A 15,128-nucleotide genomic window follows, 5' to 3' on the forward strand; every position below is an offset into this window, starting at 1 on the left:
CAACCTACATCTTTCTGAATCTGCTTAGTGTTTTCATCTCTTGGTCCCCCTCTATGATTTTTACCCTCCATGCTGCCCTCCAATGCAGTGATCCCTTGATGCCTCAGAACATGTCCTACCAACCGGTCCCTTCTTGTCAAGTTGTGCCACAAATTCCTCTTCTCCCCAATTCTATTCAATACCTCCTCATTAGTTATGTGATCTACTCATCTAATCTTCAGCATTCTTCTGTAGCACCACATTTCGAAAGCTTCTATTCTCTTCTTTTCCAAACTATTTGTCGTCCATGTTTCACTTCCATACATGGCTACATTCCATACGAACACTTTCAGAAATGACTACCTGACACTTAAATCTATACTCGATGTTAACAAATTTCTCTTCTTCAGAAACGCTTTCCTTGCCATTGCCAGTCTACATTTTATATCCTCTCTACTTCGACCACCATCAGTTATTTTGCTCCCCCAATAGCAAAACTCCTTTACTACTTTAAGTGTCTCATTTCCTAATCTAATTCCCTCAGCATCACCCGATTTAATTTGACTACATTCCATTATCCTCGTTTTGCTTTTGTTGATGTTTATCTTATATCCTCCTTTCAAGACACTGTCCATTCCGTTCAACTGCTCTTCCAAGTCCTTTGCTGTCTCTGATAGAATTACAATGTCATCGACAAACCTCAAAGCTTTTAATTCTTCTCCATGGATTTTAATACCTACTCCAAATTTTTCTTTTGTTTCCTTTACTGCTTGCTCAATATACAGATTGAATAACATCGAGGAGAGGCTACAACCCTGTCTCACTCCCTTCCAAACAGCTGCTTCCCTTTCATGCCCCTCTACTCTTATAACTACCATCAGGTTTCTGTACAAATTGTAAATAGCCTTTCACACCCTGTATTTTACCCCTGCCACATTTAGAATTTGAAAGAGAATATTCCAGTCAACATTGTTAAAAGCTTTCTCTAAGTCTACAAATGCTAGAAATGTAGGTATGCCTTTCCTTAATCTTTCTTCTAAGATAAGCCATAGGGTCAGTACTGCCTCACGTGTTCCAACATTTCTACGGAATCCAAACAGACCTTCCCCAAGGACAGCTTCTACCAGTTTTTCCATTCGTCTGTAAAGAATTCGCGTTAGTACTTTGCATCCGTGACTTATTAAACTGATAGTTCGGTAATTTTCACATCTGTCAACACCTGCTTTCTTTGGGATTGGAATTATTATATTCTTCTTTATGTCTGAGGGTATTTCACCTGTCTCATACATCTTGCTCACCAAATGGTAGAGTTTTGTCAGAACTCACTCTCGCAAGGCCGTCAGTAGTTCCAATGGAATGTTGTCTACTCCCAGGGCCTTTTTTCGACTCAGGTATTTCAGTGCTCTGTCAAACTCTTCACGCAGTATCATATCTCCCATTTCATCTTCATCTACATCCTCTTCCATTTCCATAACATTGTCCTCAAGTACATCGCCCTTGTACAGACCCTCTATATTCTCCTTCCACCTTTCTGCTTTCCCTTCTTTGCTTAGAACTGGGTTGTCATCTGAGCTCTTGATATTCATACAAGTGGTTCTCTTTTCTCCAAAGGTCTCTTTAATTTTCCTGTAGGCAGTATCCATCTTACCCCTAGTGATATGTGCCTGTACATCCTTACATTTGTCCTCTAGCTATCCCTGCTTAGGCATTTTGCACTTCCTGTCAATCTCATTTTTGAGATGTTTGTATCCCTTTTTGGCTGCTTCTTTCTTCTTCTTTCATTTCACTTTCTTTGGGGTACACTGGATCAATCATTTCTTTGTGCGTTGTTCTTTTCTTAGGGCCTAGTATTTCTTCATTCTTTGTGATCACCTTCTCCTCTCTTCTTCCGATATGAAGGGTTTGGACTTTTGTGTGGATTTGCCTTGGAACCTTATGTTTTCATCTTCAGTAATTAATTTAGCAGTTCAATCAATAAGTGAATTTTCTGAAATCTTTAATTCCACTAGATCTTTCTCAGTTTCTTTAAACCAGTTGGGCTTCGTTATTCGGTTACAGAAGAAGTCAAAGATTTGTTTAGTTAATCTGTTGGAATTCGTTCTGAGAAGATGACCATAAAAATTTATTCTCCTTTTTCCCATAGAATCTGAAAGTTTTTCAATTTTCTTGTAGAGAGTTTCATTTTTGATGTGTATAATCTTATTGTCTCGAAATTTTGGCCCAATGATTTGCCTGCTTCATTTACTGTGTTTTTATATTTTCTCCTTTCATCAATTAAATTCAATATTTCTTCTGTTACCCAAGGATTTCTACTAGCCCTCATCTTTTTACCAACTTGATCCTCTGCTGCCTTCACTACTTCATCCCTCAGAGCTACCCATTCTTCTTCTACTAAACCTACTCCTGCATTACCCCTGTTTGATTTTGTATTTATAACCCTGTATTCACCGAACCAAAAGTCTTGTTCCTCCTGCCACTGAACTTCACTAATTCCCACTATATCTAACTTTAACCTATCCATTTCCCTTTTTAAATTTTCTAACCTACCAGACCGATTAAGGGATCTGACATTCCACGCTCCAATCCATAGAATGCCAGTTTTCTCTCTCCTGATAACGACGTCCTCTTGAGTAGTCCCCGCCCGGAGATCCGATTGGGGGACTATTTTACCTATGGAATATTTTACCCAAGAGGATGCCATCACCATTTAACCACACAGTAAAGCTGCATGCCCTTGGGAAAAATTACGGCTGTAGTTTCCCCTTGCTATCAGCCGTTCGCAGTACCAGCACAGCAAGGCCATTTTGGTTAGTGTTACAAGGCCAGATCATCAGTCATCCAGACTGTTGCCCCTGCAACTACTGAAAAGGCTGCTGCCCCTCTTCAGGAACCACATGTTTGTCTGGCCTCTCAACAGATACCCCTCCGTTGTGGTTGCACCTACGGTACGGCCATCTGTATCGCTGAGGCACGCAAGCCTCCCCACCAACGGCAAGGTCCATGGTTCATGGGGGGAAGGGGGCGGGGGACTTATCAACTGTAATTTTTTATTTGTAGTTCCCTGTTGCTATTTGAGTTTATATATTGTCATTTGGAGATACTGAGCAGAGCTGTGGACACGTGGCGAAATCAGAACATTTCAGACATATTCTTCTGCTTGAGTTCAACAGATGGGTGACAACAGTGGATGCAGCCAGAAACATATGCGTCATGTGTAGGAACAATGCCATTCCACAGAGCAAGGCAAGAAAGTAGTTTTCATGTTTTAAGGAGTATGGTTTTAACATTAGGGACCCTCCACTTTCAGCAAGAGCTTCAGGGTTTGATGAAGATTGTTTAAATGCATTAATCCACAATGATCCAAGTCAGTGTACTTGAGAACTGGCAAATGTGATGAACTGTAATCATTCCTCCATTGTGCAACCTTTGCATGCAATGGAAAAGGTTCAAAAATCAGGAGGATTGGTACTGCATGCTCCAAGGCAAAATCACAAAAATCAGCAGGTAGCCTTATGTCCATCTCTGATTGCCCGTCATGAATTGGATAGTGTACAACACCAACCATTCCTACCCTATACTGTTACTGGTGATGAGAAATAGTGCTTTAATGCTAACGTGCAGGAAAGAAAGGTATGGTTGAGCCCAAACAAGGCAGTAATTACCCGCAGTAAGATCTGTGCACACCCATAAAACATAATGTTATGCATATAGTGGAACAGCGAAGTGTGGTGTACTACAAATTGCTTGCTGACATTTATTGCCAACAACTGAGACATCTTATGGATGCAATGCAAGAACAAATGCCATGAAGACTGCGTCAATGGATGCTACTCCACCATAAATCCAGCCTACATTCTGCTGGACTGACAAAAAACACTACACAGGAGTTGGGTTGGGAAGTCACACCACACCTATTTTATTCACCAAATCTTGCCCTCAGATTTTCCCCTTTTCCGCTCTCTGTCAAACAACCTTCAAAAAATTTCATTTCCAGATGAAAATCTCCTCCAAGCATAGCTCAATGAGTTTTAATCTCAAAACCACATGATTTCTACAGTCACAGAATCAAAAAATATCATAGCATTGTTGGACTGTTGTCAATATAAAAGACGAATATATTATTTATGATCAAAGACTCTGTTATACATGTCTGTTGTGTTTATTAAACTTACAGAAAATGCTAAGAACTTGTGCACCAATCCAATATATTCAACTTACCCACCAGAAAGGAGTGCTGCAAGTACGCTGAGCTCCATAAATTTACATATGAAGACTGCTTCTTACTACGTTTCTAAATTATTTGTAAATGACAAATGTGATCACAAATACCCAGGGCAATAAGACGTAAACTCAATTCTCTTATCATATAAGAATAACTTAATAGGTATCATGTACCTGTTGGATCAAGGGTGAGGCCAGGTGGACAACTACAAGTAAATGAGCCATCAGTATTCACACATGTCCCACCACCTCTGCAAATTGCAGGATTCAAATCACATTCGTTTATGTCTGTGCACATCTTCCCATCAACCTGGAAGAACAGTGTGTTTCATCAGTATTGAACAGCTATCACAAGAAAAATGATAGACAAACATAACTTCTTAATAAATTTGAATTTACATGCACTATACAAACAATAAAATGTTACTGAATGGCATCAAAATTCTTGAATGCGCACTTTTTATCTATATTAATGTGAAATATATGACAAACCTCTTTAAAAAAAATTCTGAGCGATTATGCTATGTTTGAATGAATTCTTGCAGAAACGCAGCATTTCATCCTCATCTGCAGAGGAAATATTCAATGGGGAGTTGTAATTTCTGTGAATGTCACATAAACACCCTAGAGACCACCACAGTACCTGTAACTCCCCTTGAAGTTGTCCTTCACAGATGTGCATGAAATGTCAGGTTTCTATAGACAGTTCATGCAATCACAGTATAATACTTTAATTAGTGAGACAATAATGGTCATGAAAGTATAAATTTTACAAAAGCTACCCATATGTAAAATATGAGAATGTATGTACGATGTCAATTCTTGTCTTTTCACACATTTTTCAGACACCTGCATATAATGAAAAACAGACTTATTAAATGTGTACAGTTAGTGTCTCTACAATTTGGATCCTGTTGGATTACATTACAGTGAAATCATATTTCACATAATTAGCAACACCGTATAAAGATAAACAAAAGAATGCTGTGTAATTGAATTTTCCTGTTTTCTTTTCCTGTGGCCTGGAAACATTACTCTGTGGATATAGAAAGTTACAGTATTGTTTAAAGACAATAAGATAACAAAGTGAAAGCCCTCTATAATGGATTTAGAACTAATAAATTCTCATTGCAGTACATTTGCTCTTTATGTCTAATGATGAAAATGACTTTTAGATAAAAGCTGATAGCCACAGTCAAGTATGAGTATCATCCAAAGAACAAGGATGCACGGTTAGAGGCATCTTAGGTATAATAAGCACATTATACATACTTTTCGTTCCATAGATTCACAGAGAGGAGTTCCCCAAGAATGTGGAAAATCCCATTAAATATATTATTGTTGTTGTCTTCAGTCTGAAGACTGCTTTGATGCAACTCACCAAGTAACTCTATCTTGTGCAAGCCTCTTCATCTCTGAATAACTATTGAAATGTACATCCACTTAAACCTGTTCACTGTACTCATGCCTTGGACCACTTCTACAAATATTAACCTCCCCCCCCCCCCTCTCCCTTCACACCTCCCCCTATTATCAAACTGATGATTCCTTCATGCCTCAGGATGTATCCTATCAACAAACCCCTTCTTTTAGTCAAGTTATGACATAGATATTATTTTTTTCCAATTTGATTCAGTATTTATTTGCTATTCAATCTGCTCACCTCATCTTCGGCACTCTTCTGTAGCACCAAATTTTGAAATCTATTTTTTTCTTGTCTGAGCTGCTTATTGTCCACGTTTCACTTCTGTACAAGGCTACCCTCCATAAAATTATCTTCACAAACAACTTAAACTGATATTAGATATTAAAAAGTCCTCTATTTAAGAAATGATTTTCTTACTATAGGTAATCTGTATTTTACACCCTCTGTACTTTGGCCTTTTTCAGTCCTGCCCAAACAGCAAAATTCACTTATTTTTAGTGTCTCATTTCCTTATCTAATTCCTTCAGCATCATTTGATTTAATACAATTACATTCCATTTCTGTTGTTTTAATTTTTTTCAATGTTCACCTTATAATCTCTTTTCAGGACACTATTTGTTTCATTCAAGTGTTCTTCCCAGTCCTTTCCTGTCACTGACAGAATTATGTCATCGGCATACTTCAAAGTTTTTATTTATTCCAGAATGAGAGCACTTGCCCGCGAAAGGCAAAGGTCCCGAGTTCGAGTCTCGGTCGGGCACACAGTTTTAATCTGCCAGGAAGTTTTTATTTATTCTCTCCGAACTTTAACCCCTTCTCCAAATTTTTTCTTGGTTTCCTTTACTGCTTGCTCAGTGTACAGATCAAATAACGTCAGTAACAGACTACAGCCCTGTCTGATTCCCTTCTCAAACACAGCATGACTCTTATAACTGCAGTCTGGCTCTTGTACAAGATGTAAATAACAACTTGCTTTCTGTATTTTATCCCTGCTGCCTTCAGAAATTCAAGAAGTGTATTCTAGTCAATACTGACACAAGCTTGCTCCTTCTTTAACCTATATTCTAAGATAAATTGTAGGGGCAGTACTGCCTTGTGTATTCCAACATTGCTCTGGATCCCAAACAGATCTTCTCCAAGGTCAGCTTCTACCAGCTTTTCCATTCTTATGTAAATAATTCATGTCAGTACTATGCAATCATGACTTATTAAACTTATAATTAAACTAAACTCCACCCAACCAGGTCATCAAGACCCAGCAGCACCGACTGGCCGCCATGTCATCCTCAGCCCACAGGCGTCACTGTACGTGTATATGGAGGGGCATGTGGTCAGCACACCACTCTCCTAGCCATGTGTCAACTTACGAGACTGGAGCCACTCACAAGGGCTGAGTGCACGTCACTTGCCAACAGCACTCGGCAGACCGGATGGTCACCCATCCAAGTGGTAACTCAGCCCGACAGCACTTAACTTCAGTGATGTGACTGGAATTGGTGTTATGACTGCGACAAGGCCATTCGCTATTAAACTTATAGTTAAGTAATATTCACAGCTGCCGCACCGGCTTCCTTTTAGATGGAAATTGTTACATTCTTCTTGAAGTCTGAGGGCTTTTCCCCTGTCTCCTTCATCTTTTACCTGTCTTCCATCTGTGCTCTTGATGTTAATACAACTGCTTCTCGGTTCTCCACAGGTCTCTTTAATCTTCCTAATGGCAGCATCCATCTTTCTCCTAGTTATACATGCTTCTACATCCCTGCTTTTCTCATTTAGCCTTCGCTGCTTTGCCACTTTGCACTTCTCGCCAGTCTCATTTTTTAGATATCTGTATTCCCTTTACATTGCTTCAACTGCTCCATTTTCATATTTTCTCCTTTCATTGACTGGATTCAATGTCTTGTGTATTTCTACTGGGCTTTGCCTTTTTCCCTAACTGATCCTCTGCTGCCTTCACCATTCCATCTGTCAAGGCAACCCATTGTAGTGCCTCGAGAATTCTGGGGCAAATTCTAGAGACCCTTGTATTTCCACTGTCTCGAACATGCGTTATTTTAGAGACATGTGTGGTAAAGTAGAATTGTGTCTCCTGCACCACAATTGCGTGTGTGCAGGACGGACATGTATCAGACGTATGAAGAGCGCGGGCTGGTAGTCGCTGAGCCTGCCTAAGAAGTTACACGTCCAGCTCAAGGAATAAACGCACTGTACTCCGTGCGACGTCAAACATTATTGTGTGAACATTTACATGTTGCTGAAAGAAGAGAAGAGACAATTACTTATTCATTCATTCTCTTACTTTCGTAAGGTCCAGCCAGTTGTCTTCTTAAACTTGGAGAGATTTGTAGACTGTATTTATAGAAAAATGAATGTGATAGTTTCTGATGGGCCGGATGGTGTCGAGCTTATGAAAAATGTTTTAGTTGTATGAAAACTGTTATGTGTGATGAAAATACAGTGAGACTGAGTTCAAAGTATTCTCGAGTGTACCAAATTATTTTAAAAGTATAAAAAATTCCTCAAAAGTAGCATCTTATCTTCGGAGAAGAAGTTGTGCAGGGCATTGCAGCCGGCTATCATGAAAAGAAGATTGGCGAAGCAACTCCAAATAAGTTCGATAACCAAGGGGGAAAGTGAGTCTTACACACCAGTACCACACTGCCACCCTTAATCACTGGAAACTGCCAAAACGTGGTGACCGAGACAGGACACGAAAAGGAGGATTTTTTTTTTTAAGAGGATTGAGATGAGAAAAAGTTGAGAGTTGCCATAGCAACATATAATAACAAGATGAAAAAACTGGTCTGTAAGATTCAATTAAGAAGATTTGGTTGTGGGGAGAAAGCAGTCCTCACACACGCATTAACCAGCCGACGCAGTAACCAGCTGACGTCGACGCAGTCGCAGTAACTCGCCATCATTGCTGGTTGCTGTTTGAGTTGCTGACATGGTGCCCGCCGGTGCCGTGACCAACATTTGATGCTGCCGGCACCCGTGCAGTTCACTGGTGCCGTTTCTACACCTCACTGAAGCAGCCTACAATCCTATGCCAGGTGAGCTAAAGATAATAACTATTTGAATGTAAACTAGGATGGTCATTATTTACAGAGATGATTTTTTTAATGATCAAAGAAAATTAGGACTGTGGAGGAGGAGGAACAACCTACAGAAACTGTAGAACCAGCCATGGTGATGACAGTGACTAAGGTCATGCCAGACTGGACTGAAGTAGCAAATTTAATTAAGGGACTAAAAGTTAGACTCAGTGAATACTTAGTTAAATAGCAAATTAGTTGCTCAGAATGCTTTGTTAAGTGAAAAAAAAAAATAGATGGGCAAAGTGTAGCCGTCACTGCTCAAATTTCCTCTTTGAGGAACGAAATAAGTGATCAAAATGTTGCTTTAAATGAAAAACTAGAAGCACAGAGTGAAGCTTTAAATTCTAAATTTGAGATGTAATGATGAAGTGGAAAATTTATGAGTATATTTAAAGAATGAATTAAGTAATTCTTTAACAGTACAAATGAATCAAATGTTTACAGACTTTAACCAAAAGCAGGATGATCAATTTCAGAAGTTGACCCAGAAATTAGAAATTGATACTGAGGACAAGTGTACCAATATAGAGTCTGAATTTAATGAAAAGTTAGGGTCAATTCAAAGTGTGCATAATGTTACAATCGATGCAGTGAAACAGAGATTACATACCTTAAAAGATACCACTGAAAGACAAGACAAACTGATCCCTACCGTCCAATCAGGTCAACACTTGTATAGATGCGGTAGAGAGAAATTTTAATGAAAAGCTAGCAACCTCAGACACCATAAATATAAGTGATCTGGAGGAACAGGTAGAGGAATTAATTGACTGGAAAGTTGCCGAAAGGGTAAACATAGACAATGTTCCACCACATTTAGCGTTGGAACCTGATGATACTAAAAAAGACATAGACGATTTGTGAAAGGAATTTAAAGTTACCCAGAATAAGAGAGAGAAGTGGGTAGCTTCACAGAATGTAGTGTTGACTAGTGAAGTAGTAACAGATTTACAATGGGGAGCAAATTCTGGATTCGCCAGACAATTGCCCAGATTTAGACTAGATGGAGACGTGCACCCAACAGATTTCTTAAAAAGATTTAATCAAGCCTTACCCAAAAATTCGGAAGAGAAGTTGATATCTGATTTATGGGACCCAGAGTATTACAATAGTATGTGGGGTACAATGGGAAAATATTTTGACTGGCATTTAACAAGAGGCAAATATTTAGATAAACCAATGGAGGAAGAGGGACTGGTACGGATTTTGATAAGGCGATTACCCACTTACGCTAGGAAAACAGTAGAAGAGTTACTATCCTTTGTGGATGCACGGATGCAATAAATAAAGCCCGAAATGAGAATGTGCATCAGAATGAGAATCAAAATTACAGAAGGAGTAACATTAATAGCTCTGGAAATTTCAAAAGACATGAGACAAATTTGGCTAGGGTACACCGATATAATCTGAATAGGAGTAATGAAAATTATCAAAAAGCACATCCACCTTCGAATACAGGCCCCGTAACTACACAAGAATTTGTACCTGGCAATGATAGGGCTCAAAATGGAAACGTCATACCTAGGTTTGGTAACCAGCTGGTGATTAGAAATAGTGAGGAAAACGTAAGACGATCTGGACCCAGGGCCGGGCCCAGGTCGTAGACATACATTAAGAGGCCTACCTCATAATAAGTATGTTTCCTTTAAGCATAAAAAATCAACAAAAGAATGGTTGCTACTAGAAGAACACTGCGTAGCTACGGTTGGTCCACAACTGATTATAGTTGGAAAAATAGAGGATTACGAAGTGGACATATTTATTGATTCTGGTAGTGAGGTATCACTTATTTCTAGTGGATTCTTTAATACATTACGAACTAGCAATAACTTACCTGTATTATCAGTAACAGGAGTATATATAATCGATATAACTGGAACTAAAAACACAGTTGTCAAATACGAAACCCAAGTAAATTGTAACATCAGTGAGATCATGTTCTGGCAAACACGGCTGGTAGTAGAAAATATTAATAGAGAGGTTTTATTTGGCTTAGATCGGCTGTCAGAGTTTAACATTATACTGAATTTTGAAGAGATCTGCCTTTATTTTGGACTCGGGGAAGATAAATATTGTGTTAAGTTTCTAGCAGACAGTTATGTTGATAAACAAACAACTGAACACCAGAGTTTAAAATTAACCGCGACAGCGCAACTGTCACCAGAGAAAGAAAACGTAAGTCATGTATCACAACGAGCTGACATACAAAATAAAGTAAATGAGTCCCCAGTATTAAGCAACAACCAGAAAACAGATTTAACTGAAATTCTATTACAATATAAAATGGTATTTTTGGATAGTCCAGGTAGTATTAGTGACTACATACGTAAATTTTAGATCAAAGATGATACACCATTCTTCTGTAAACTGTACCCAATACCAGTGAGTTTAAGGGGGGTAGGACGTCAGACGGGCTGACTTGGAGCAGGAGAGGCATCTCAGGACATTTTAATTTCCACTGTCTATACTTTTACAAATAAATTCACAAAACTTTGTCAGCATCACCAGGAAGGTTTCAGAATTCACACTAACTGCAATGAAGTTCGAAAATATAACAATATAACAATATATATATATATATATTTTACGTGTGAAATTTCATCATTTTTTCACTTACTAATGGCTGCATTTGTTACTATAGGTACACTTTTCTTCATAAGTTAGAGAGATTATTCAATAAATTTTGCACAGCATACATACCATACTTACAGGTGTATTAAACTCTAGAATTTAATAGAGGGAAACATTCCACGCAGGAAAAATATATCTAAAAACAAAGATGATGTGACTTACCATGTGAAAGCGGTGGCAGGCCAATTGACACACAAACAAACACAATCAGACACACAAAATTCTAGCTTTCGCAACAAACGGTTGCTTCATCAGGAAAGAGGGAAGGAGAGGGAAAGACGAAACGATGTGGGTTTTAAGGGAGAGGGTAAGGAGTCATTCCAATCCCGGGAGCGGAAAGACTTACCTTAGGGGGAAAAAAGGACAGGTATACACTCACAGACACACACATATCCAACCACACATACACAGACACAATAAGACATTTGTAAATGCAAAGAGATTCGGCAGAGATGTCAGTCGAGGCAGAAGTACAGAAGCAAAGATGTTGTTGAAAGACAGGTGAGGTATGAGCGGCGGCAAATTGAAATTAGCGGAGGTTGAGGCCTGGCGGATAACGAGAAGAGAGGATATACTGAAGGGCAAGTTCCCATCTCCGGAGTTCTGACAGGTTGGTGTTAGTGGGAAGTATCCAGATAACCCGGACGGTGTAACACTGTGCCAAGACGTGCTGGCGTGCACCAAGGCATGTTTAGCCACAGGGTGATCCTCATTACCAACAAACACTGTCTGCCTGTGTCCATTGATGCGAATGGACAGTTTGTTGCTGGTCATTCCCACATAGAAAGCTTCACAGTGTAGGCAGGTCAGTTGGTAAATCACGTGGGTGCTTTCACACGTGGCTCTGCCTTTGATCGTGTACACCTTCCGGGTTACAGGACTGGAGTAGGTGGTGGTGGGAGGGTGCATGGGACAGGTTTTACACCGGGGGCGGTTACAAGGGTAGGAGCCAGATGGTAGGGAAGGTGGTTTGGGGATTTCATAGGGATGAACTAAGGGGTTATGAAGGTTAGGTGGACGGCGGAAAGACACTCTTGGTGGAGTGGGGAGGATTTCATGAAGGATGGATCTTATTTCCGGGCAGGATTTGAGGAAGTCGTATCCCTGCTGGAGAGCCACATTCAGAGTCTGATCCAGTTCCGGAAAGTATCCTGTCACAAGTGGGGCACTTTTGTGGTTCTTCTGTGGGAGGTTCTGGGTTTGAGGGGATGAGGAAGTGGCTCTGGTTATTTGCTTCTGTACCATTGCACACAAACCCAGTCTCTCCCATCTACTCAATCTCCCACTTCTAGCTCCACTCCCTCCAAAACCTCAAAATTCCAATCAACACAATCTGGAACCACAACACCCTGATTTAGTAGTTAACCTTTCCTCCAAACCTCTCTCCCAGTCCGAAACTTCTGTCCTATCCAAAGGCCTCACCTTCAGCCCCACTCCCAGATTCAACCAAACAGCCCTCGTCAAAGATTTACTGTCCTACACTCGTACTCTCTGCAGGAAATATCACTTTGCCACAAAGAAAAATGATCCTAGTCCTACTCCACATGATCAAACTCCCCAAGACACTATCCAAATTGAACCCTGCCTGGAACAGTTCCGTCCTCCGTCACAGCGGGACCCACCTCCTCTTCCCCAAAATCACCCTCTCCAAACCTTCCAGGAATTTCTGACTTCCAGCCTTGCCTCTCAATCCTTCTTAAAAAACCTTAATCCTACTCCCAACATCACCACTGCTGAAGCCCAGGCTATCCGTGATCTGAAGGCTGACCGATCCATCGTCATTCTTCCGGCGGACAAGGGTTCCACGACCGTGGTACTTGATCGTCGGGAGTATGTGGCTGAGGGACTGCGGCAGCTTTCAGACAACACCACATACAAAGTTTTCCAAGGTAATCCCATTCCTGATGTCCAGGCGGAGCTTCAAGGAATCCTCAGAACTTTAGGCCCCCTACAAAACCTTTCACCTGACTCCATCAACCTCCTGACCCCACCGACACCCCGCACCCCTACCTTCTACCTTCTTCCTAAAATTCACAAACCCAATCATCCCAGCCGCCCCATTGAAGCTGGTTACCAAGCCGCCACAGAACGTATCTCTGCCTACGTAGATCAACACCTTCAACCCATTACATGCAGTCTCCCATCCTTCATCAAAGACACCAACCACTTTCTCGAATGCCTGGAATCCTTACCCAATCTGTTACCCCCGGATACCATCCTTGTAACCATTGATGCCACTTCCTTATACACAAATATTCCGCACGTCCAGGGCCTCACTGCGATGGAGCACTTCCTTTCACGCCGATCACCTGCCACCCTACCTAAAACCTCTTTCCTCATTACCTTAGCCAGCTTCATCCAGACCCACAACTTCACTTTTGAAGGCCAGACATACCAACAATTAAAGGGAACAGCCATGGGTACCAGGATGGCCCCCTCGTACGCCAACCTATTCATGGGTCGCTTAGAGGAAGCCTTCTTGGTTACCCAGGCCTGCCAACCCAAAGTTTGGTACAGATTTATTGATGACATCTTCATGATCTGGACTCACAGTGAAGAAGAACTCCCGAATTTCCTCTCCAACCTCAACTCCTTTGGTTCCATCAGATTCACATGGTCCTACTCCAAATCCAATCCCACTTTCCTTGACATTGACCTCCATCTGTCCAATGGCCAGCTTCACACGGCCGTCCACATCAAACCCACCAACAAGCAACAGTACCTGCATTATGACAGCTGCCACCCATTCCACATCAAACGGTCCCTTCCCTACAGCCTAGGTCTTCGTGGCAAACGAATCTGGTCCAGTCCGGAATCCCTGAACCATTACACTAACAACCTGAAAACAGCTTTCGCATCCCGCAACTACCCTCCCCACCTGGCAAATATCCAGAGCCACTTCCTCATCCCCTCAAACCCAGAACCTCCCACAGAAGAACCACACAAGGGTCCCACTTGTGACAGGATACTTTCAGGGAATGAATGTGGCTCTCCAGCCGGGATACGACTTCCTCAAATCCTGCCCTGAAATGATATCCATCCTTCATGAAATCCTCCCAACTCCACCAAGAGTGTCTTTCCGCTGTCCACCTAACCTTTGTAACCTGTTAGTTCATCCCTATGAAATCCCCAAACCACCTTCCCTACCCTCTGGCTCCTATCCTTGTAACCACCCCCGGTGTAAAACCTGTCCCATGCACCCTCCCACCACCACCTACTCCAGTCCTGTAACCCGGAAGGTGTACACGATCAAAGGCAGAGCCACGTGTGAAAGCACCCACGTGATTTACCAACTGACCTGCCTACACTGTGATGCATTCTATGTGCGAATGACCAGCAACAAACGGTCCATTCGCATGAATGGACACAAGCAGACAGTGCTTGTTGGTAATGAGGATCACCCTGTGGCTAAACATGCCTTGGTGCACGGCCAGCACATCTTGGCACAGTGTTCCACCGTCCGGGTTATCTGGATACTTCCCACCAACACCAACCTATCCGAACTCCGGAGATGGGAACTTGCTCTTCAATATATCCTCTCTTCCCGTTACCCACCAGGCCTCAATCTCCGCTAATTTCAAGTTGCCGCCACTCATACCTCACCTGTCATTCAACAACATCTTTGCCACTGCACTTCCGCCTCGACTGACATCTCTGCCCAAACTCTTTGTCTTTAAATATGTCTGCTTGTGTCTGTATATTTGTGTGTGTGTGTGTGTGCGAGTGTATACCCGTCCTTTTTTCCCCCTAAGGTAAGTCTTTCCGCTCCCGGG

The 15,128-nt window shown here is 41.4% G+C and overlaps 1 protein-coding gene across 1 annotated transcript in view; it reads right to left on the reverse strand.

The window, feature by feature from the left end:
- Window positions 1-15,128, reverse strand: part of LOC126198519 (fibrillin-2-like) — a 732,236-nt gene that overhangs the window by 264,316 nt on the left and 452,792 nt on the right. Inside the window, exon 19 of the mRNA XM_049934905.1 lies at window positions 4,375-4,510. Coding sequence (XP_049790862.1) covers window positions 4,375-4,510 — 136 coding nt within the window. The remainder of the gene's footprint in view (window positions 1-4,374; window positions 4,511-15,128) is intronic.

This window comes from Schistocerca nitens, chromosome 8 (assembly GCF_023898315.1).
Source record: "Schistocerca nitens isolate TAMUIC-IGC-003100 chromosome 8, iqSchNite1.1, whole genome shotgun sequence".
Classification (NCBI taxonomy): domain Eukaryota; kingdom Metazoa; phylum Arthropoda; class Insecta; order Orthoptera; family Acrididae; genus Schistocerca; species Schistocerca nitens.